Here is a 24,687-nt window from a genome sequence, read left to right as displayed (position 1 = left end):
GATGGATGGATGGATGGATGGATGGATGGATGGATGGATGGATGGATAGATAGATAGATAGATAGATAGATAGATAGATAGATAGATAGATAGATAGATAGATAGATAGATGGATGGACGGATGGATGGATATAGGTATATACATCCCCTTCTCTCTATTCTAGTTCAGTCCCTCATCATCTCATGCCTTGATTGTTTATTACAATAGTTTCCAAACTGGTTTCCCTGCCTCAAGTCTCTCCCTACTCCAGACCATCTCACACTTAGCTGCCAAACTGATTTTCCTAAAATATAAGTCTGCCTATGCCAATCCCCCTAGTCGCCCCCCCCCACGTATTAGCAAGCACCCTAGCAAACCCGGGATGGCCTGCTAACACAGGCTCTTTGATCTGCTTTTCTAAAGAAAAGACAGCTTTAAAGGGGCTAAAACGATCTTACTTTAATTAACAGACAAGTAGAAAATACAAGAAGAGGAATTAGCACAGAGATTTTAAAATAAATGCTGGTTGACTGACTGATTGACCAATGGACAATCCTTGTTCTCCATTTCGCATTTGAAAGAAATCACAGAAGGCCCTCAACACCTCAAATGCCTCTTATGCCAGATTTATGGGAGGACAAGGGTATAAGGAGCACTGGGTGGAAAGGAAGGGATTTGTGTGAACTTACACAGCTGCTTAATGTCAGAGGTGGGTCTGCAGTCTCCCTTTGGGGTTATTGTCTTGCTAAACTATTCTAGCCTTCCAAATCCAGGATACTTAGGACGGAATTTTGAAACTTCAGAGTTAGATGCTACCTACCTTAGAACAAAGGATGTCAAACTGAAAGGAGCCTTGAACAAAGACTGTCAGAGATAGAAAGAATATTTGAACACAGAATCTCGGAGCTAGAACCTAGAGTGTTGGCTGGAAGGGACCCTAAAGGTGATGTATTTCAGCCCTGTCACAGACAGAACATAGCACCACAGACTCACTGGTGAACTTGCTAATGGATGTGTTTCCCTTCCTACCTGGGAATTCAGTTATAAAATTGTACTTACCCTGCCTTCCTTCTGATCCTTGCTCAAACGGAATCCAACATTCACCTGGTCCCACATTAGTCTGTAACTTTCTCTCTGTGCTCCAGATTCATGAACGTATGGACGTTCAGAGCAGGAAGGCACCTCATGGGGCATCTAATCTGTCCCACCTGTCCTCTGCTTGGAGATCTCCATTGAAAAGGAAACTGCTACTTCTGGCTGAAGTTTTCTGTGGGGGTCTTGTCTCCCAATGGTGGGCACAAGACCTCCTCCTTTTCCTGACTCCCCCTGAGTACAGACAAACACAAGCCTGTGTACACAGTAGGTGCTCCATAAAGACTCAGAATGAATTAGACTGAATTGAATCCTGATTTCGATGATGCTGTATTTGGTGATGGGAGTCCCTTCCCATCCCCCTTTCTTCCTCTTCACTTTTCTCTTTCTTCCTCTCTCTCTCTGGTTTTAGCTAAGCAAAGGCAGAACAGGAAATAAACAGCTCACTTTGCAACGAAAAAGAGGAATTTTCTCTGTACCTTTATGTTCCTTAAGCACTTCAGCTTCCACATAGGAAGCAGGTTTTGGCTTTCCTCCACTAAGTCAAAACTCATTTTTTTGGAGGGGGAAAAGCAGGGCAATTGGGGTTAAGTGACTTGCCCAAGGTCACAGCTAATAAGACTGGATTTGAACTCAGGTCCTTCTGACTCCAGGGCCAGTGCTATACTCACTGAGCCACCTAGCCACCCCATGTCGCACACTTCTAACAAGCAAGGTTATCTGGTCTCCAAGGGTACTTGTAGGACCTGAAGCAGCAACTAAGAAGAGGGAAGGCGCTCTCATTAGAGGCAGACACACTGAAAATAGAAGTAGGCAGGAACCATGGATAGCACCCTGGGCCTGGAGTCAAGAAAACCTGAGTTCAAGAATGGCCTTGCCCAGTAACTAGCTGTGTGACTCTGGGCAAGTCCCTTAACTTTTCTTTGCCTCAATTTTCTGATCTACAAAATGGGGATTATTAATAGCAGCACCTACATGCCAGGGTTATTATGAGGATCAAAGAAGATAATTGTAAAGTGCTTAGCACAGTACCTGCACAAGGTAAGTGACATATAAATGTGAGCTATTATATTAAATAACAGCCAGACACAAGAATCCCATACACTCAGCATTCAGCAGTCACTTAAGAGACTGACTGAACAGCCCAAAGCCAAGTGTTGCCTCCATATCTTATGATTGAAGGAGAGTGTATGGGGGGCTGGGAGGGGAGGGGAAGGGGCTTCTTTCATTTCCCAGACTTGTTGGGCCAGAGGATTGGAGTCCTGAAAGTGAGATTTGAGTAAGGTATGGAAGTGGACTGCTCTGAACCCCCCAGTTTCCCCTTAACTCCACGACCATTTTGTAAAGTTGCCCGAGATGGAGCTATATGGAGCCACAGAAGCCATTCCCTCAGTCTTCAAGCCCATATTAAGTGACCAGAAAGAAAGGAAATAGTGACCACTTCTGTACTTTACATTGTGTGAACAGGTCCTCTGCAAACCACACTAGCTCAAGATACCCATCACCACACTCCCAGACAATTGCAGCAGCCTCCTATCAGGAAGCCTATCAGGTCTCCCTGCCTCCCCTGTTCCAACCATCCTCCTCCACACAGTCGCCAAAGGGATGCTCCTACAGAGGAGGTCACCAAGCTCCTACAGGTAGATCCCCATAGCTGCCAGGATAAAATACAAACTCTTTTGTTCAACATGAAGCTGGTTTGCAGCCCGTGCTCCCAGGCTCCCGGGCATCGATGCTTCAGGAAGATTGACTAGCTTGCTGTTCCCCCATATGACTTTCCATCAGCCCAGGCTCTTCTTCATTCCGGGGCTGCTCTTCTTCCCCACCTTCAGCTCTTGGAATCCCTGGTTCCCTTCAGGGTCCAACTCAAGTACCAGTGAGTCTCCCCTGATTGCCCCAGGCATCACCCAGCCTGTCAGCGCGTGTAATATATTGCATCCTGCACCTCCTCTTCCCCCCCAGGAGAATGCAAGCTCTCTAAGGGAAAGGGCTATAGTACTTTTGTCTTTGTAACCCTAGTGCACAGAGCCTGGCACACAGTAGGCACAATAAATGCTTGCTGATCCATCCATTGATTGAATGTGATATAGTGAAAAGGGAGCTAGATTTCTAACCAGGAGACCTGGGTTCATTGCATGATCCTCAACAAACCATTTCCCTCTCTGAACCTCAGTTTCCTCATCTCTAAAATGGAGCAAATATGACTGCTGTTACATCTACCTCACAGGATTGCTTTGAGGAAAGTGCTCTATGTGTCTTACGGTGCTATCAAGATGCAATTTTATAATGATATTAGCAACAGTAACAATGTGGTGAGGGTGAACTCGTGGTCAGCACCCTTGATTTCCAGGTCTGGCCTCAGGCAAGGTTGTGAAGATACTATGATCCAAGACAAGCTGGCTTTCTCTACTGGCCTCAGTTTCCCACTCTGTAAAGTTAGAAGGTTGGTCTAGATGACCTCAATGACCTCTTCCAAGTCTTAGTCTGTGATCCTATGAGTAGTTTGTCTTCAATGCCTCTGGTCTGGTTTTTTTGTCTTTCCTTTCCTTTGGGGACCCAATTTATCTACCCTTAGAACCATAACTAAGGTGGGGAAAGGACTTTATTTTGGGGAGCTAACATTGAAGGGTTTAGGGAGATTTTCTTGCTGGGGTAATACTACCCAGTCATGGTCTTCTGCTAGCTCCTTCCCTCCTCCCCCATTCCCCCCACCCCCCGCCCCCCCCTTAGGGATGTGGGAAAAAGATTGGGCTTTGGGAGAAGACAAGATAAAAAAGGAATGGGATAGAAAAAGAAGGGATAGAGATAGACCATTCCCTTTCCCAGGCAACTAGGTGGCACAGCCAAGTTCAAATCTGGCCTCAGACACTTACTAACTGTGAGACCCTGGGCAAGTCACTTAGCCTTTACCTTCTTCAGTTTCCTCATCTGAAAAATGGGGACAATAATGGCTCCTACTTTCAAGGGTTGTTGTAATAATCAATGACATTATATTTGTGAAGCTTTTAACGTGGTACTGGTCACATGGTAGGAGATTAATAAATGCTCATTTCCTTCCTTCCTTCCTTCCTTCCTTCCTTCCTTCCTTCCTTCCTTCCTTCCTTCCTTCCTTCCTTCCTTCCTTCCTTCCTTCCTTCCTTCCTTCAGGTTGACTTTTGTCTGTACCACTGAGTTCCCTTGAATTGTTTTTGCTCAGATGAACAAATTCCTACTTAAGGTTCTCCTTTTCACCAAGACTCAGACAAAGCCTTTCTACTCACCAGACTTCCCAGCACCATCTCTAGCTCCCTGTTCTTCTCTCCCTAGCTGCCCAGCACCATCTCTAGCTCCCTGTTCTCTCCCTAGCTGCCCAGCACCATCTCTAGCTCCCTGTTCTTCTCTCCTTAGCTCATTTATTCATTTTCATGGCTAGATCTACCATCCATGTACTGAGAGCTCCCATGTCTTCAGTGCTGTCTCCTCACCCAGACTCCAGTCTTGGATTTCCAAAGGCTTAGAGAAAACATCCCTAAAGGAAATAGAACTCAGCATGTGCAAAACCAAGCTCACCATCTTTTCCCAACCAGTTTCTCCCCAACTTCCTCATCTCAGCTTGTAATATGGAGTGTCTTCCCATTCACTGAGATGATAATAGCATACAAACACTTAGCATTTGAATTAAAAGTTGTCTTTACAGTTTACAGAGCACTGGCCTTACAACAACTCCATGGCTATCTCTGATTTACAGATGGGGAAACTGAGGCACCAAGCGGTGGACTGATGTGATGCCCTTGAGTCATTTAGGACCCCTCCCCATTCTTTATCCTCAAAATCCAGTTTATAACTAAGTTTCATCTAGTATTTCTTCGGAATGTCTTTTGTCTTTTCCCTATATTCCTTCTCCCCCAGCATCAGACTCATCACCTCGGGTAATCCAAGAGCCTGAGCACTTTCAGGGCCCTAGCTCTTTAAGTGTTTGATTTTTGTCCCTCTTCCTATTGTTTCGACAGGTGCACTCAAGAGGCCTCCAGCCAGGGCTAGACTCACAACAGACAAACGGAGTTCTCTAGACTTTGCGATCACCTTTCTGGATGCTGAAACAGAATGGAGAGATTCCACCCTGACTGGACTCTCAGCTGCACCAGAACTCAGGAGGCACCATCTGAGTGTTGCACCAGGGTGCTGACGTTTAGAGGGCAATTTCCCACACTTTCATTTGGCATAGAAAGCTCATCTTGTTAAGTCCTGCTTCCTCTTGTCCTACCTCATGGCAGCTGCCCCAAACAGAGTCCTCATGGTATCCGAGGATATCCATCTCCCACCAAATATACCACCTAGCTGAGGGTATGTTTTGTGCTGTGTACCTAGGGCACAGAGATCGCCAGTTAGTGCTATAGTACCACATAAAAGATGGAAAATAATTACATGCACTCATGGAGTTCCAAGAAGACAAGAGCTAATTACACACATGATAAAGCCTGTTTTTATGTGACTTCTCAGGAGGACAGATAGAAAAGGTCAGAGAAGGGCTAGTGACCACTGCAGGGGCTTAAATTAGAGACCTTGGACAGGTAGTCTCACTACTTTGGGGCATCGCAGAGAACCAGGAAGTAAATCATTTACAGAAGTTTCATTTGACATCTTAAAAGCAAAAAAAAAAAATCATGAAACATAGTCCAAGAATGTTAAGAAATTCTCTTGCCCTTCCCGCTACTGGAGGATGTGTAGAGGAAAGCAAAGAGAATGATCAAAGGCCTTGCAGTCTGGCCCTCTGAGGCGCCTTTAAAGGAACTGGAAATGTTGAGTGTGAAGGAGAGAAGATTTAAGGACACCACAGAGTTGGGCATGTGGAAGGAAGGTCAGACTTTTTCTGCTTGGCCCTGGAGGGCAGGGTAAGTACGAACAATGAATGCAATCACACCTACTATGGCCCTGCTCCTGCACTCATCCCCACAGAGACAAAGCTGAAGGTAATAGACCCTCCCCTCCGGAAGTGTAGAGTCTCCTAGGGGAACTAAAACAAATTTATATTAAATCAAGTATAAGGACTTAGGGAGATTACAAAGCACTTTCCAGAGGTACAAAGTACTAGGGAGGGCCATACTGGAGTGAAGGCATCAGAGAAGGCTTCATAGGTTAGCATCTGATTTGGGCCTTGAAAGAAAGAAGGAAGGAATGCCAATAGCCACATTTGGGGTTTAGAGAAAGTCCATTCCAGACACAGTCGACAATGCTGAAGAAAAACACAGAGAGGGGTGGCTAGATGATGAAGTGAATAGAGCACCAGCCCTGGAGTCAGAAGGACCTGAGCTCAAATCTGGCCTCAGACACTTAGCACAAAAACTAGCCGTGTGACCTTGGGCAAGTCACTTAACCCCAACTGCCCTCCCCAAAAAAGCAAAATTAAAAAAAAAAGACACAGAGACAGGACATCTGGATCCTGGTCAGCCCTTATAGAACAGGGTTTCTGCCTCCAGTCTCTGTAGTTTGTCCTTCATATAGATGCTAAAGTCCTCTTTTCAGGGCCCATGACCAATCTTGTAACTCCTCTGCTCAAGAATCTCTCGCGGCTCCCAGGGGATAAATATAAATGCGTTAGCCCAACATCAAAGGCCTTTCACAACCTATTTCCAACCTCTATTTCCAGCCTTAACTCCCAATTATCCCTTAAACAAGCTATGGTACATTCTAGTTATTTTGGGTTCCCAGATCTTGTCCTCACCTGTCTCTATCCATTGACATAGACCATCCCCCACAGCTGGAACATGCTCCTCTCACTGCCTACTAAAATCAAGCAAGAATTTATTAAGCACTTACTATGGGCCAGGCCCTATTGTGCTAAATAAGTGCTGGAGACACAAATGTTACGGGTGGCAGGGCCCAAACCATGGGCCACATGAGGAAAAGCAAAAATAATCAAGGCATTCACATTCTAATGGGGGAGAAAACATGAAAGTGATCTGGCCCTTGCAGGCAGACCCAGAGGAGAAGAAGGTACAGGGGCAGAAGGTGACTTGAGAAGAGAAGGCACTGGCTGGCAGCTGGGGGAGAGGGATGGGGGAATGGGAGGGTCATCCTGCAGAAGGGGGATTTGTGCTGAGTCTTGAAGGGAGCCACCAAAGCTGAGGCGGAGGCATGGCTGCATGGCGGCAGCCAGTGCCAGGCTGGAGATGGGAGGTGGAGGGTCAGGTGGGAAAAGTAAGCAGTAGACCAGGATGGCTAGGCCAGAGAATGGCAGGGGAGGAAGGGCCAGGTTGTGAGGAGCTTATAAATGCCAAGAGAGGATTTTATATCTGACCCCAGAGGTAGTAACTAAGTATTGCTCTCTACCTTTAAGGCCCAGCTGGGAAAAACCTACTCCAAGAAGACTTCCCTGGTTCCTCCAGGCAAAATGAGCCCTGCCTCCTCAGACTTTCCTGAGCATTTTGTCTAGACTTCTCCCTTTTGTCCCTTTCGTAGTCTCCGTGCTAACTTCTGTACATTCCTCCTAGGAGAGTAGAAGCTCCATGAAGGCAGGTCTTATTACTTTTCATCTATGCTTCCCTAGTACTAAGTGCAGAATAAAATGTTCATAATAGGTGCCTAATAATTGCTTGAGCTGAAGTCTGCTGTGTACCATAAACAAGTCATTGAAAGTCTCCAGGAAGCAGTTTCTTCACTTGAGATGCCCTTCCTACCCCTGTGAAAGGGCGTTAAAAAGATGGGCATTAAGGACAAGCTCAGCATCTTCTCCTCCTTCCTCCCATTCACATCTGCATTTAGGGACTTGCCCTGCAACCTGACACATGAGGGAACCCCACAAACTAGATTCTACTTCCTTCCCTTAGCCCTCAGCAGCCCCAGGGCACTCTCTGATTGGTACAGCCTCCGGGCCCCTATTTCCTGGGGTGATCTTCCTGAATATGAAAAAAACCAGCAAACCAACTCGGTTTCTAACCAGCAAGTTCCTCTTCAGGCAGGTCTCTGGGGCTGACATCCTGTTGCCCAACAATTTGTTGACCCGAGACCATGTGTGTCACTCAACAAGGAAACCTAGGCCATAAAAAGTCCCACAAAACATCAGGCCCAGAGAGTTGTACGACTGATCAATCACAAGCACACATGTGGTTCTACCAAGCTTATGTTGGGGCACTAAAAAGATGTCCTCTCCCTTCAACCCCCAGTGTATAAAATAGTGCCATTTCTAAAGGCTCCTGCCTCCCTGCCATTCTGGACAGGCTTGTAGCTGTACGGTGTTTGGCAACTTCCCAAGTAGGATACTTTACCTTTCAGAGACCAGGAAAGACAGATGAGGACTGGGTAACCAGCAAAGCTGAACAGCTTCTAGTCTTCTTACCCTTTACAACCCACCCCCTACTCTGTGATTCCCTCAACCCTGGCCTCCTAGCTCCTCCACCTCTCCATCTCTCCATCTCTGAGCTCCCAGCATCCTCTATGGCCGTCCCCCTGCCTGGAATGCTCCTCACCATCTCTGCTTCCCGGCTTCCCTAGCTTCCTTCAAGTCTCTGCTAAAATCCCACCTTCTACAAAAAGCCTTTCCTGAGTCCCTTAATGCTGGTGCCTTCCCTAAGGTTGTCCCTGCATGTTGTCTCCTCCATTAGACTGGGAGCTCCTTGAGGGCAGGGGCTCATGTTTTGGTCTTTATATCCCCAGGGCTTAGCAGAATGCCTGGTACTTTGTAGGGGATTAATAAATGCTTCTTGACTTGACTTAACTAGTGCACCACTGGTTTATATTTCTAAAGTAATAATAATCCCTGTAAGGCTGGATTTTAGGAATGTCTTCTATTCCTTATATACTAGGCAACAAGACGGGCATCCTTATACCTGTCTGCCTATACTCCATATTATGAAGACTGGCCGGATTTACTTAAAGCACGAGAGGAAAGTGAATGAATAATTGTTTGAGCTGTGAATAGTCTGTACTTACTTATCTATAGTCAGTCAGATTCCCAGAATGCAAAGTACTCAGTGTGTGTGTGCGTGTTCATGTGCGTGTGTGTGTGTGTGTGCGTGTGTGTGCGCGCGCGTGTGTGTGTGTGTGTGTGTGTGTGTGTGTGTGTGTGTGTGTGTAAGACTATGACTGGTGAGCAGAGGTTTCTGGGATGGAGTGAGAAGTACAGAGTTTGAATGGTGGATGGCCATTGAGAAGCAGAGCTTCTAAGCCATTCTATCTCTGTTTTGTAGAAAGAACAACGGTCTTGGAAGTCAAAAGACTTAGATTCAAGTCTTGGCTCTGCTACTTAATAAAAGAGGTATGGTGTAGAAGGGGTCAGCATGGTGTAGACCTGGGTGCAAATCCTGCCTCTAACACATACCCTCTGTGTGGTGTTGGGCCATCCACTTCTCCCCTCAGCCCTACAGGCCACATTCTTAGTTGTAGAGCAAATACTGACTCCTTGGTAGAGTGTTTCCTCCCTGAGAGTTGAATTAAGCCTACACCAATGAAATCACTGGTCCAGTCCAAAAATGTCACTTTTCATATCTAAGACTTTGTTTTATCTACTAAGATTCTCTCAAGGCTGATATGGCCTTGTCTAAGACCCAGCAACAGCTGCTCTTCCAAAAAATGGGGGTGGAGGTTCTCTCCAAGGACTAAATGCCTCTACCATGCCCTGAAGTTGATGGGGCAGACTCTCAGACAATTACTGTGTCAGAGATATAGCCCAGACTCTCTCAGAAAGCCCTTATCACCAGACTCACCAGTACTAGGAAGCTGATGGCGCCCTCAGCCAAGGGGCGGATGCCAACCTCAGCCCCCCAACAGAGACACCTGGAGGAGGGAGAGTTCAGACCTAAGCCACCAGGCCCTCTGATCACCTCCCTGTGGGTCACTACTCCAGGGAAAATATACAGAAAGAGTGCCATCAGAGAAGTCCCCTGGGGATCACCAGCAACACAGCTGTGCTGTAGGCTCAATATGAGTGAATCAGCAGTGTGATGTGGCTGCTAACAAGACTGATGAGATCTTGGGCTTCATTAAGAGGGGATGGCTTCCAGGACAAAGGAAGAGATGGTCCCCCTATACTGGATCCTCACTGGGCCCTCATCCTGAGTTCAGTTCCCCATGATTTAAGAAGGGCAAGATAAACTGGTAAGTGACCCAAGTGGTGGTGGGGGGGGGGGGGCTAGCAGGATGGTGAAGTGCCTGGGATGATCTCCTAGAAAGATTATCTAAAGGATAAAAGATGACTTGACTTAACTAGTCAAGAATAGAAACCTCAGTGGGGACAGCAGAGCTGGCTTTAAATATCTAAAGGACTCAATATGTGAAAGGTTAATGAGATTTGTTCTGTTGTCCTCAAAGGGCAACCACAGGAATACTGGAAAGAAGGACAAAAGGCAGATTTAGGCCTGATGACAGGAAAAAGCTTTTTAAGCATTCAAACTGGTCCCAAATGAAGTTGGTTGTCTTGTGGGGGGTCCTTGGGGATCTAGCACAGGCTGGGTGACCACTGTGTGTTGTAGTGGGTATTCCTTTCAGGTGGAGGGTGGGTTGGGTGACTGCTGAGTTCATCTCCAACCCTCAAATTCTGTGATTCCATTTTTTCCTGAATTTAAAGCTCTCTCTCTAGAAATAACTGGATCTGAACAAAGGCTCTTCAACTCTGGGCCAGTCTAATGAACTAGTTGGATTAGGAACTGCTGTTTTTCCCCCTTAAAAGTTCTCATTCCAGGGGCAACCAGGTAGCACAGTGAGTAAGAGTACGGGCCCCAGTGCCGGGATGACCTGGGATTGAATCCGGGCTCAGACACTTAGCACCCACCCAGAAACACCTGGCCATGTAACCTTGAGCAAGTTACTTAACCCCAATTGCTTAGGGACAGCCAAGTGGCTCAGCGAGTAAAAGTACCAGCCCCCGAGTCGGGATGACCTGGGGATCGAATCCCAGGCTCAAACACCTGGCCGTGTGACCCTGAGCAAGTTACTTCACCCCGATTGCTTAAAAAATAAAAAGTTCTCATTCCAGGGGCGGCTAGGTGGTGCAGTGAATAGAGCACCGGCCCTGGAGTCAGGAGGACCTGAGTTCAAATCCGGCCTCAGACACTTAACACTTACTAACTGTGTGACCTTGGGCAAGTCACTTAACCCCAATTGCCCTGCCTTCCCCCTTCCAAAAAGGAAAAAAATTCCCATTCTACACCACCCCTGCATGTTCAAAGTGGCAGAACAATGCAGTTATATTGTGTCCATAATCATAGGACAGCTGTCCATAACCATAGGACAGAGTAAGCCAGGTGTTACTGGCTCTGAACCTATTTCTGGCCATGGTGCTGACATCCGCGGGGCTCGTCTTCAGCGGTGTCTGTCCTGCTCTGGGGGTATCTTACTCTACTTCCAACTTAGAATGGAATAGCTTGGGGGGAAGGGGGAGGTAAAGCAGCCCCCTCTGGTGGAAAGAATAGAACTCAATGGACAAGATTCAAGTTCTATTACCTGTGTGATAATGAGTAAATCACTTCACCTGTCATAGCATCAATTTCTTCATATGTAAAATGGGGGTGTTTATATTGGTAATGGTATCTCACCTGGCTGTTGCAAGGGAAGGACTTTATGAGCCCTGATATGCTGTAGAAAGAGAGATGTCTGGGAAGGGGTCCCTTCAGGGCCCTACCCCAGACTCTACAACAGCTGGACCCTATTCCAAATAGTGCCACAGGGAGGTCGTCACAAGTTGAGGAAATAGAAGGAAATTTAGACTGGGGTCCAGGGAAGTAGAGGGTGGAGGGTGGGGATGGAAGGGTGCTTGCATCATACAAGGGTGAGTCTGTATCTTCATAAGTGCTATATTATAGATGTTGCAATTCAATTTTACTAACATATATTCTGTGTCTTTTACTTAACCCAGGGTAGGGATACAAAATTCAAATAAGACGTGCCCTCATGGAGCTTAGAGTCTAACTGGGAGTATGGCACAAGCACAGATAACTGTGATACTCAGTAATATATGACAGATGCATTAAAGCAGTGCCAAGCAGAGAGTGAAGTGGAATCTCAGCAAGAATGTTGATAGTAACAAGGCAGATCAAGGATGGCCTTTGGGAGGTGGTGGCCTTTGAGTTAGGCTTCCGAGGATGGGGAGGAATCAAGCAGGTAGAGTAGAGAGGGAAGAAGGTCACTGAAGGCATAGCAGCCACAAGAACACCTTGAAGACCTAGAGTATGGCCAGTGAGTGAGCTTGTTCCTCTGGGGCTTGGGATCCCTGTCTGCAAAAGGTCATGTATGCCAGTTTGGGACAGAGGCAAGAATACATGGTAAGCTGTTGTGGATCCTTCGTTTTCAAAGCCTCGCTCTCTCGTCCAGAGTCATCCAAGCCCAGTGGCAGGACAGAAGCAGGATGACTGGTAATGGACCAGGATGCAGGGGGTGACCTTGGCATCTTTGATGTCTAACCAGTCTCTAAGCACTCCACAGCACCTGTTCAGCTGCCTTTATGGCCGTTGGAACAAATCGTTCTCACCCGCCCCAATCTTCACATATTTGGAGTAGACGTCCCTCTACCTTACTGACGGGTTCGAGGCCTGTCAGTACCCTCACCTTGTCTAGCCTGTCTGCCAAGATGATTTACTAAGGTGTACACATGAGCACATGCTACAACTTCCATAAGTATTTAGTAAATGAATGAGCAAATGAATGAATGAATGAACTATCCAGCCTGGTGATGCTAACCATGTTTCTGGGCAAAAGGTGAAAAGCTGGTTGGTATCCCTAAGCTTCAAGTTAACTTATGATTGCAACTGGGGGTTGGGGGAGAGCAAACATTGGACTAGGAGGGGACCTGGTCTTATTCCTATCCCTGACCTTGACCCAGGTGAATTACTTCCCCTCTCTGGAGTACCTTAGTTTGCACATCTGTACAATGGAGAAGGTGAATTAAAATATCTCTAATCTTTCTTCCAATAAATAATCCTCAACTCAGATCACTTAATTCAAACCTTTCATCACTTGGGAAAGAACTTGACATCGGACAGATTGAGTTATTTATGGTAGAACCAGGGTTAGAATTGAAGGCTTCCGATTGCCCAGTCCTCATTCAACCACAGAAGCATTTCTCAGTCTATACTCTGTGGAACCCCAGGGTTCCATGAAGCAGATGAAAGGTTCCAGAAACATCCGGTGTGCTGTCTGTGGGAGCCAAAGTGTGTCTGATAGATGGTCTTTGGGATCTTAGGAACCCTCTCAATTCTGACATTCTCTGTTCTAAGAGCACTTCTTAGCTCTGACATTCTCTGTTGTAAGATCCCTCCCAGCTCTGGCATCTTCTGTTCTAAGGTTCCTTCCACCTTGGATATTCTGGGTTCTGGATTCTAAGGTCCCACCCAGTTCCAACATTCCACATTCTGTCATCATCTGGGGTTCAGCACCTAAGCCGTGATTTTTTAAAAATCCAGGAATAAAGTGGGAGGGAGGAAATTTTCAAACACAGAATTGCTCAAATTTCAACTTGTCTTTAATTTATAGCCTTAGAATGCTTACTGAGACTAGAGAGGTTCATAGAATCATAGATTTAGAATTGGAAGAAATATTTGAGGTCATATGATCCAACCCCCTACTTTTACAGAGATCACACAAGTAGTAAACATCAGACGAAGGATTTAAACCCAAATCCTTCTCACCTCAAGCTGAGCCCTGTGCTCACCATACACAGCTCCTCTCCCCCTAAAGCTCCCCTCTGCCCCCACCAGCACAAATTCTGGGCATTCCTAACATGTTGGAAAAGATCGCACAAATTGAGAATGGAGGGAGGACCACAGAGGCCACCTAGTCTAGCCACTGTATTTTTATTTTTAAAATTAGGGTTAGTGCCGGAATTAGGATTCCCTAAACCTAACCCTAATTCTCTTCTTTCCATATACCTCCCTTAGAAAAAGAAAAGAAAAACAAAACACTCATTACATATATATGCATAATCAAACAAAACAACTCTCCAAGTCAGCCCTGTCTGAAAATGTAAGTCTCATTCTGTACCCTGAGCCCCTCACCTCCCATCAGGAACAGGCTTTCTCATCAGTCCTCCGGAATCAGAGCCAGCCCATTTTACACATGAGAACCTCAAGCCCTGAGAGATGACACACTTTGCTAAGACCAGAGAGGTAAGAAGTACTAACAGCAGGATTTGAACCCAGTCTCCCAAGCTCCACTTTTCAGGCTCCTAGGCAGCTTCTTTTGAGCAGGAGTCATCAGTGGGCCACGTGGTGTTGTCTAAGGATCCAACCTAGCTATGGGATCCTTCCACTGTTTAATACAGAGATTGGGTAAGAAAATGATGATAATGATGATGATGTTGGAGAAGTAAGTAACTTATAAAACTCCTGTGCTTTTAGGAATTGTTTTACAGATTTATAGAGCAAGTTTTAAAAAGTACTTTTCCCACAATTTCTCCCACAAGGTAAGCAGTACAAGTAATATCAGACCCATTTTACAGAGGATAACACTGAGGTTCAGACTAGAGGAATCCAGAGGTAGGATTCAAACTCACATCTGTTGACCCTGGTCTAGACTTTTCCGCACTCTTCCTCTGACAATGTCATGCTTCTTTGTGGAATGGAACTGAAATGTTCTTTGGTGCCATTGGCAGTGGGCATTTTTAGAAACGTAAAGGAAAAATATTTTAAGACTTTACTGCCAGGTTTCATTGGCATTGGCCAAACATTGGCTTGCCCCATAGCTGGCTTCCTAATTCTCTTGCATCTCAGACATTCTATGACTGTGATTCCCTCAGTTCCTCATCCTATACCCAACCACCTCCTCCATAGACAACCAGTGGCCTGATTCTGTCAGTTTTCCTTCATCATTTCCCACAGAGAGCAGATAACAGGCCACCTTTGGAGTCAAGAAAACCTGGGTTCAAATCCCACATCTGGCACACCCTCGCTCAGTCACTGACCTGGGCACATCACCTCTCAGCAAGGATTCTCTCAACCATAAAAGTTGCCGAGCAGGAACCAAGCTTCATTGGTAGAAAGTGTCTACAGTGGAGTTCCCTATACTGATTAAATGACAAGTCTGTACCAAAACCAACCCACCTTTCCCATCCATCTCTTTCTGTGCACTGCCCCTGGTCCTTGTCCCTCTCACTTGCTATAAAGCCTTCTACCTGATCTCTCTGTTTCCATTTTCCCTACAAATAACCCAGTCCCTAACAAAACAATCCTCCTAAATCACAGGTCATGTTCCTGTTCAAAACCTTTCTTGTCTCCCCATAGCCTCTAAGATAAAATGTAAGCTTGTTAGCCCAGTGTTTGAGGCTCTCTCCAATCTATCTCCAGCTGATTTTCATGCTCCTTTCAGGCACTGGATATCCCAGCTCAGCTGTTTGCTGGATTCTTCCTGGTCTTTGAATTCATGAAGTGTGCACTCAGTCTTTCAGAATCTTCCCATGAGTCCTCCCTCGATCCCCCCTCAAATGAATGTGCTCTCTCTCTCTGTCCTTGGTTGTTGCTAAAGCTCTCCGTCTCCATCTCCCCTTGGCTACCTCCGTGCCTTTTGGTAGACCATGAACTCCCTAGTCATTTCATCTTTTTGTCTCCAGCACTGAGACAAAGTCTCACCCCAGAGAGGTAGATGGTGCCACAGAAAGAGCGCTGGACTTGAAGGCTGAGACCCTGAGCTCACCTACCATTTACTACCTTTCTTTCAAGTTGCTTCCTCTCTTTGGGCCTCTATATTATCTGTAAAAGGAGGAAACTGTCCCCGATGACCTCTAATTTCCCTTTCATTTCTACTGTAGATCTAGGATCCTATAGCAAATGAACATATTCATTCATTTTATGACTCTAAGAAAGTGAAAAGAGGTATGTCTTGGGTTTATCAGTTTGGGTTCCAGTAGATGATGCCAGCTTCCCCCACATTCACTGATCTTCTACACAGAAGTCTTTGTGGTATGATGGACTTTATTTTTATTCTTCTTAACATCCCCACTTTATAAATAAGGAATCTGAAACTGACAGATGTTAAGGGACTTGCCCAGGGTCATACAGCCCAGGCATCTGTGGTAGGATTCAAACATGGGTCTCCTTGATTACAAGGTCTATTCTACCAGACTGCCTCCAAAGAGAAGAGATGTTACGGGGCGGGTTAAGTGGAAGGGGTGATGAGGGACTCCAAGCCAGAGTTTGTTTTTCTTTCCTTGAAAATTCTAGGAGGACTGACCAATTGGGAAACAAAGTCACTTTTGTCTGAAGGAGCATTCAGGATGACAGTCAGTGCCTGCGAAGGAATGAACTCCAGACTTGAGAGTCAGAAAACCTAGGCTCAAGGCCCAAAGCCCTCAGAACCCCTTCCACAGCTGTATGTTCCCAGACAATCCACCCTACCTTGGTCTCCTCGTCTGTAAAATGGGGCTAATACCCTGTAACTGCTTTTGACTCCTTTGCCATCACCTGGAAATCATATATCATTATCAATAATATCAATGTGTGGAAACACCTGTCTGTAGCTCCTTCCTAGAGAGGGGAATCCTGTTTCAGATATGTATTGGCCTAAGATGTCCTCTGAGGTTCCTTCCAATTCTGAGAATCTAGGGGGCCAATGTACAGCATGTCACTTTTATGAGTTCAGTAGCCAGATGATCCAATAGTTAGAACCGTGTGCAAGGACAGTAACCGCAACATTGTGCGATGACTAGCTCTTCTCAGCAATGTGATTATCTAAAATAATTCCAAAAGACTTAGGATGGAAAATGCTATCCACATCCAGAAAAAGAACTATGGAGTCTGAATACAGATCGAAGCAGACTATTTTCTCTATTTTTTGCCCTTTTGTTCTGATTCTTTTTTCACAACATGACTAATGTGGAAACATGTTTAATATGATTGTACATGTACAGCCTATATCAGATTGCATGCTGTCTTGGGGAGGGGGGGAGAAGAGGGAGGAAGGGAGAAAAAAATCTGGAAATCAAAATCTTATAAAAGTGAATGTTGAAAATTATCTTTACATGTAATTGGAAAATATGAAATACTATCAGGTAGGAGCAAAACAAAGGAAAGGAAAAATGGAAAAATAGAACTATGCGAAAAGGAAGAGTCAGTAAATGCTGAATGAGATTTCAGGCGTTCTCTGGGTAAGCTCCAAAAACTTTCATTCAAGTGCAGTCTAGGCTGTTCAGAATGCTTCTTGGCTCCCTTTCATCTGCATCACCCCCAACAGCTGTGGCAGCAACATAATCACTTGGGATCATGGATCTGGAAGGGACCTCAGGGGCCATCTAGCCCGACCTCCTTGTACTGCAGATGGTGAAACTGAGGAAGCTTCAGAGACATCCAGCATTGGGCAGACCTGGCCACCTTGTATCCTCCCTTCTAGATAAGTGAGCTTTGGAAGCCCTGAGGCCCTACCATTCTTGCCATTATTACTGCACATGATCTTTTCAAACAACCCCAGGAAATGAAAGAACAGCTTCAAAGGAGCCAAGAAAGCCTTGCATTTGAACGGTACTAGATACTGCATTTTTGGGGAGTTCTTTTGTGATCAGTACCGCATCTGATACTCATAAGCTCCTTGTGAGGCAGGCTGGAATGGTATTATTCTCCCTGATTTCCAGATGGAGAAACTGAGGCAAAGATAAATTCATGGAATCTCTGAGTTGGGAGGGACCTTATTGGTTACATGACTCGTCCAAGGTGATATGACTTGTTTTGTGGCTCAGCCAAGATGTCCCACCTGGGTGCTCGGCTTCTGGCCAAAGTCTCAACCTTTGTGGGTCTTAGTCCCCTCCTCTATAAAAAATCAAGCAAGTGTTTATTTACTAGGCACTTGGTGCTGGACTCTGGGAATACAAAACACAAGGGAATTTGCCCTCAACAAACACAAAGTAAGTTGGGGGGGGGGAATACTGACAAGGTGGGGGGCAAGAATCCAGAAAGGTCCCCTATAGGAAGCAGCTTTGGAAGTTAAAACTAGAGATGTTCTATGATGTCTAAGTCCCCTCCCAGTCCAAATCCCTAGGCTTTAAGAGTGCCCCCATGGACCACCACCCAGGCTCAGAGCCCCTCTGCCCAGCACAGAGGCTACAGAAGAAAGGTGACCCAGGCGGTGACCGTGGAAGCTCCCGCTGGAGCTGAGTCCAAGTTGTTCCCGTTTGCCAGTGGTGGGCACACAGGGGAGGGGGAAGCTGTGAGCTCTGCCTAGGTGCAGCCCCTGGAGCAGGGGAGGGGGCAAAGAGGAGAGCAGGGCCTACAGGTCAGGCAGTGGGAGCTCTGAGGAGGGCGGGGTGGCTTCTCAGGAAGCTATTTCCTGCTGCTTACTCAGCTCTCACCACTATCTGCCCCACCCTCCATCTTTGCCATTCAGAGAATTGGCTCTTCCCAGAAACCCTCTTCCCCATCTCATCATCACCCACCCACAGCTGGCAGCTGTCTTTCAGGTGCCCACAATGACCTCAACTCAACTAGCATTTGGAGCACCTTCAACTGGTCCCATCTTAAGAAACAGAGTCCATCATGGGCATCAGTGTGTATAATAAATGTCTCAGGCTTAACATCAGGATCAGAGAACTAGGGTCACAAGGTTCCTTAGAGGCCATTGAATCCACCACCCTCACTCTCCATTTTTTAGATGAGGAAATTGAGGCACAGTACAACCTTTTAGCAAGGTCACAGAACTAGTGTCTGAGGCAGGATTTGAATCCAGGACTTCATAACAAGTCCGGTGCTCTCTCCACTATTCTATGATACTGCTAAAAGAAAGCTTCCTAACAATGAGAGCCATCCAAAGTAGAATGGGTTCCCTCCAGAGGGGGCTTCCCCTTCTCCCCATCAAAGGATGGGTGAACACTGGCTGATTTGACATCAAGAGGAATTCTTATTTGGGTCAGGTTGGGCTAATGGACTTCTGAGACCCCACCCAACTCTGAGATTCTGGAGCTCTCTTTCTGGTGGAGCACAGGTGCAGAGTGAGTCAATAGCATTAGCCAGAAGTCTCCAAAACCTGTGTCATCTCACACTGCTGAATAATAATCCCATCGTCCTCAGCCCTGGTCAGAGCACACCTGCATAGTGGACTCTACTCTGGGTGCCAAGCCAGAAAGGGTCAGAAGAAGGCAAATGGGACGACAGTGAGAGAGACCTGGAAGCCATGCCATACCAAGACTGGGCAGAGGAAGTGGCATGCTCTGAACTGGAGAAGAGAAGGTTTGGGAGGGCGTGGTCATCATCTTCAAAGAGTTGAAGGGCTGACATGTCAGAGACCAGCTCTGCAGGTCCCCCAGAATAGAACATGCCACATAAGGTAGAGTCCCACCATCAATGGAGGTCTTCTGGTAGGAGGTAGACAGTCCCTTGCCTAGGATGCTGTAGTGAGGTGATTCCCATTCAGGCTCCAGATGGGCCAGAGGACCAGGCAATGCCAGCCTTGGGGGAAAAGGCGTCCCATCCTTACCTCCGACAATATGGCGCAGAGTTGACTGGATTCAGACTCATAGGCCAGGGCTATCCCTTAAACTCTCAGCATTTGGTCATCGAGTGACCTCATTTTTCTCTGCCTCAGTCGTCTGTCTCATTTGTAAAATGAGCAAGTTAGACGGACTGCCTCTGGGTCCTCTTTCAGCTCCTGATCTGTGAGCTATGTCACGAATACTGACAAGCACTGAAATCCGCACAGAATCTTGCGGCGTGCAAAGCCCTCTACTCACATGATCTCACATGAGCCTTGAAACAAACCCATGATTTCATTCAATCAGCCTACCAGCATTTATTAAGTGCCTACTGTGTGCCAGGCTCTGTGCTCAGCATTATCAGTAAATGCTGTTTGAGACAGGCTCGGAGAGATTGTCACCTGACTCAGGTCACAAAACCGACATGCATCGAACTCAGGTCTTCCTGACTCCAAGACCAACACCCTACAGACACTGCCTGTCCTGTAAAATAAGGATGATCACCCAGGTCCCCGAGCAACCACCTGTGCAACAAGCCACCCGCTAACCCTCAGGCAGACCAATGGCAGCCCCGGAGCTGAGCCTGCAGTTGGGAAGACCGGAATTCGAATCCAGCCTCAGACACTTTCTAGCTTTGTGACCATGGGCAAGTCACTGAACTTTGGTTTGCCTCAATTTCCCCATCTGTAAAATGGGGATACTAATAACACCTCCTTCCCAGGGCTCTTGTGAGAATCAAATGAGTTAATATTTATAAAATTCCTGGCATACATTAGGTGCTTAATTATGCTTGTTTTCTTCCTTCTTATCGGTCAAAAGCCCTGATAATTTCTCTGAGCACAAGTGGCTCTCCGACCTCTCCTACAACATGTATCACATTCATACCAGAAGTTGCCTAGCAGGCAGGACATCTCAGCTCTGGGCCTGCTTCCTCCATATGCTGGTCACAGTCTGGGAGGAACCAAGGCCTGTGTGTCACCAGTGGGGTGACCCACCAGGGGACTTTCTCCTCTGACCCGGAGAGCTCAGAGGGCACCTTAAGGGAGGGAGGGAACACTGGTGGGTTGGGTCTAAGACAGAGACAGAGACAGAGACATAGAGAGAGAGACAGAGACAGAGAGACAGAGACATAAAGACAGAGAGAGACAGACAGAGAGAGACAGATAGACAGAGACAGATAGAGAGGGAGCAAGACAGAAAGAGAGAGAGAGAGACAGAGACAGACAGACAGAGAGAGTCTCATGCCACCTAGATGCCATGGATGCAGGAGAGAGGCAAGGTGAAGACTAAGGGAGCCAACAGAAAACAGAACCAAGCATTTGACATTCAAAGAAAAAATGGCCAGTCTAGACTTTCATGAACTCTTAGCCCTCTCTTCACCAAGAGGGATGAACAGAACTCTCATTGTGGCAGAAGCAAGAGGAAGCTGGAGGGGGGAGGGGAAGAACACTTCCAAGGGGGCCCTTTTCCTTAATTTTTTCACTTAAAAAATAAACAAACTTTAAAACCCTGATCAAACACACCGACATCTATTCAGCTGGAAAACTTTGGGAGGTAGAGGGAAGGTGACAGCCAGACCATCTGGGGGAAGAGAAAGGCACTCTCTACTCACCCAAAATGCATCTTTGAACTGAAGCTGGGTCATGGTGGGGCCCGATTCTTGCCCAGGTCTCTCTAGAGAAGGCAGAGCAGCCTGAAGAGGTCCCAGTCAGGTCTCTGACTCGCCCCACCAGCCAAGGGGGGAAGAGAGTCACCCCTCCAGTCACTTGCACTGTGTCTGCCTGTGTCTCTCTTTCTCTGAGCTGTTGATGGAAACCCAATGTGGACTGAAGTTTAAAAAAAAAAGGGGGCTGAACCTGTTTTGATTTTTTTTGTGAGTGAGGAGTCCAGAAGCTGCTGAAATGAGGAAGTTGAAGCTGTTCTGTGATGTAAGCCCTGGGCCTGCCCTTGGCTGGACCGGCAGCAGAGCTCCCAGCACCTACAGGATCTCTTTCCAAAGTGATGCACTCTCAAGCCCAGCCCAGAGATAAAGGGCAGCCTCTCCACCTTCAAAGGGAGGGCAAGTAGTCGGAAACAGAAAGCAGCAACCGCAGGGAGGGTGTCTCCTCTCCCTCCCCTGCCCCCACCCCAGCCCCCAGGCCCGGGCCTCTGCAGGGATGGCGCTGTCATATCATCTCCAGCCCTATCTCCAGCTGGTTTTTTTGCAATGGCGAGCATCCCCACACAGGAAATGTGGCTTCTCAGATACCCTATGCAAGTGAGTTTCCTTCGAGGGCCCCCAACTGAATCAAGGAAATCATTGTGTGTCAACTGCTGTCCCTGCCTTTCTCCTCTTGGCTCAGGGCTGACAGCTCTCTGCAGGGAGGCCCTGGGGCTGATGGGGCAGTCAGGGCCTCTCATGGGGCTGCTACCATCTTCAGTGCATCCCTCACCCACAGACAGCCACTGGGGCAGAAATGCCCCATCATGGAGATTCCTCGTGGGAGCAGGAAGGAGGAATGGTGCCCAAGGAGGAAAAGAAGGCATTTGAGGGGGGGGGGGGGAATGAATCGTAGGATCACAGGCCTGGGAGGTGCCATTTAGAGCCAGAAGACATCTAGTGCAGCCCTCTCATTTTATGGACAGGACCCCAAGGCCCATAGAGAGGGGGGTAATTTGCCTAAGACAATACAGCTGGAAAACCCAAACCCAGGAATTGGACCAAAAACCAGCAACAACAACCAGCATTTACATAGAGTTTTAAGGTTTGCAAAGCACTTTACCAGTTAAATTCTCTCATTTTACCCTTAGAACAGCAACCTGGAGAAGTAGGCACTATTATTATTATTCCCACTTTACAGGTGGGGAAACTGAGGCACAGAGAGGTTAAGTGACTTAGCCAGAATCACACAGCTGCTAGGAGTCTTCATCTGGATTTGAACTCAGGTCTTCCTGACCTCGTACTTCCAGGTTCTATACACTGCCCTGCCTCACTGCATCTTAGACACTGTACCTTCTGGACCAGACCGTACTGCCTTTCTGAACCTTCAGACAAAAAGCCCTTGGACATCCTGCCTTGTCCCTCCCCAGCAAACCATGGCCCCTGAATCTCAAAGTATAAGCCAGGTTTGTGCTTCCACTCTCCCCCAAGCAGAAGGTGGGGTGGGGATTCTCAAGGCTGATTTTATGCTACTCAATACCCCCAGAGGAACACTCAGGGGAGAAGGATCAGACACAGAATATGACCTGGCCCAAAATAATCTCCCACACTCCTTATTATGGTGCCTGAAACTCCACCAATGAAATTCCATCTAGTCCAACATCCTGGTTTTACATCGGGGGAAACTGAGGCCCACAGAGGGGAAGTGACTTGCTCAATGCCACAGTAAGGGGTAGTAAGAACTTGAACTAGGTTCAACCAGACCTGTTCTTTTGTTATTACAGGTCAGTGGTCTTCAAATATTTTTGATTGTGTACCCCATCGATTAAAAAAATTAAGCATATATCCCCAATATAAGCATAACTTATATTACTTATATAAGATATAATTTATATTTGCTTTATAAATGTACTACTAATTGTAAACATGTAAAACTTACTTTAAAATAGACATGAAAAAAGAAGAGATAGAGATGAAAGGGTATTTAGTCTGTCAGGTACTAGGGAGCCAGACCAAGTCCTACTGGGTCACTGTTTGGGTCCTGATCGGCTCAGAATGAACGTAAATAGCAAATGTTTCTGTTTTGGCCAGCAACCCTGAAGGTCTTCCCCTAGTGGATTTTTTAAGAGGCCATTCTTTGCCTCATTTTTTATTAAGCCTTAATCACTGGATGGGGATTGCCTCAGTCAAACTGAGACCTGTTAAAGACCTTGGCTTGAAAAGGCCAAGGTCCCTCACTGCATCCTGGACCATCTGCATCATCCTGATTTGAATCTCTCCACTGAACCCAGATGGCTCCAGAGGAGAAAGTGAGGCTGGTGACTTTGCACAGCCCTCCCTCACCTAAATCCAATTCACTTACAAGTCATGGCATCACCTCCTGGATGCCATGGTCCTCTAGAAAGAATGGCCAACAAGAGCAGCTAGAGAGCCACTGCAGTCTTCTGAATAGAAGAACAACATGACCAAACCCACACTTTAGGAAAACCCCTTTGGTCTCTGATCAGAGGATGGAGCGGAGGTAAGTTGGAGGCTTGAGTATTCCAGTAGTCCAGAGGAGAGGTAACAAGGGCCTCACCAGAGCGGTGACGGTGGGGAGTGGAGAGAAGGGGATATACTCTGCAGGTGAATACCAGGGGTGAGCGAGCAGCAAAGCTGGGAGGCCAGAAGGTTGGGGGTGTCATTAGCAGCCCTAGAGACGTCTGGAAGAAGAGGAGTTTGGGAGGAAAGAGAAGAGATTGAGACTTGGTCTGCAGATTGAAGCCTCTCTGGGTGATCGTCCTGTGTGACTCACTCTATCCTAATCTTTCTAGAACAGAAAAGGGGACTGGCCAAGAGCCCCTTGCTCCCTGGTCATTGTAAAGTGCACAGAGTCAGCAGAAGTGGCCCCTTTGGAGCCTCGAGGTCATGGGGGATGCTGAGGGCTGGGAATACAACCACTCAGAAGTGATAGCCTTTGGGGGCCTCCTAGAGCACAGTCAGAGAAGGGGACGTAGCCCCAGAGAGACGAGGCCTGGAACTGGGAGGGTAGAACAGAAGCTCTCTTCCCAGCCTCTGACTGGGGTGGAGCCACAACTTCCTAGGGGCACCTACTTTGGAGACTGCTTGTAGAGAGAGATGTTCCAGGGAAGGCATGCTCTTTATTCATGTGGATATAACTGCCCGAGGACATAGAGCCGACATGGGACAGACATGGGATTTGAACCCGGGCCTTCCAAAGTCAGCCTTCTTTCCCCTATGCATCCTTGCCTTTCCCTTGAGAGAGGTTATAAACCTTCATATCCAGGACCCTTTCTGCCATTCCACGGACAAGATCAGAGACTTCGGGCCTCCTCAGACTGGGGCCTTTGATACCAAATGCATGTCTGCTACTGTGCCCCATGGTATCTCCCCAGACATCCAGACTACCCATGCCCGTGCCCTGTTAGAGCACCAGGCCTGAAGTCAGGAAGACTTGTCTTCCTGAGTTCAAATTCAGCCTCAGACACTTACTAGCTGAGTGACCCTGGACAAGTCACTTAACCCTGTCTACCTCCATTTCCTCATTTGTAAAATGAGGAGATGGCGAACCCCTTCATTCTCTCTGCCAAGAAAACCCCAAATAGGGTCACAGAGAGTGAG

At 47.0% G+C, this 24,687-nt stretch overlaps 1 protein-coding gene across 1 annotated transcript in view; it reads right to left on the bottom strand.

Annotated features, from left to right (window-relative positions):
• PSTPIP1 (proline-serine-threonine phosphatase interacting protein 1) overlaps positions 1-21,596 on the bottom strand; it is a 91,623-nt gene extending 70,027 nt beyond the window's left edge. The window contains exon 1 of the mRNA XM_069071261.1: positions 21,040-21,596. Within this exon, the coding sequence (XP_068927362.1) occupies positions 21,040-21,072 (33 nt within the window). The 5' untranslated portion in view covers positions 21,073-21,596. The remainder of the gene's footprint in view (positions 1-21,039) is intronic.
• Between the last annotated feature and the right edge of the window lie 3,091 nt (positions 21,597-24,687).

This window comes from Petaurus breviceps, unplaced genomic scaffold (assembly GCF_028583685.1).
Source record: "Petaurus breviceps papuanus isolate PSGF00001 unplaced genomic scaffold, PetGlider_PUasm1.0 90825, whole genome shotgun sequence".
NCBI classification, from domain to species: domain Eukaryota; kingdom Metazoa; phylum Chordata; class Mammalia; order Diprotodontia; family Petauridae; genus Petaurus; species Petaurus breviceps.
This window is presented reverse-complemented; position numbering and strand designations above follow the sequence as displayed.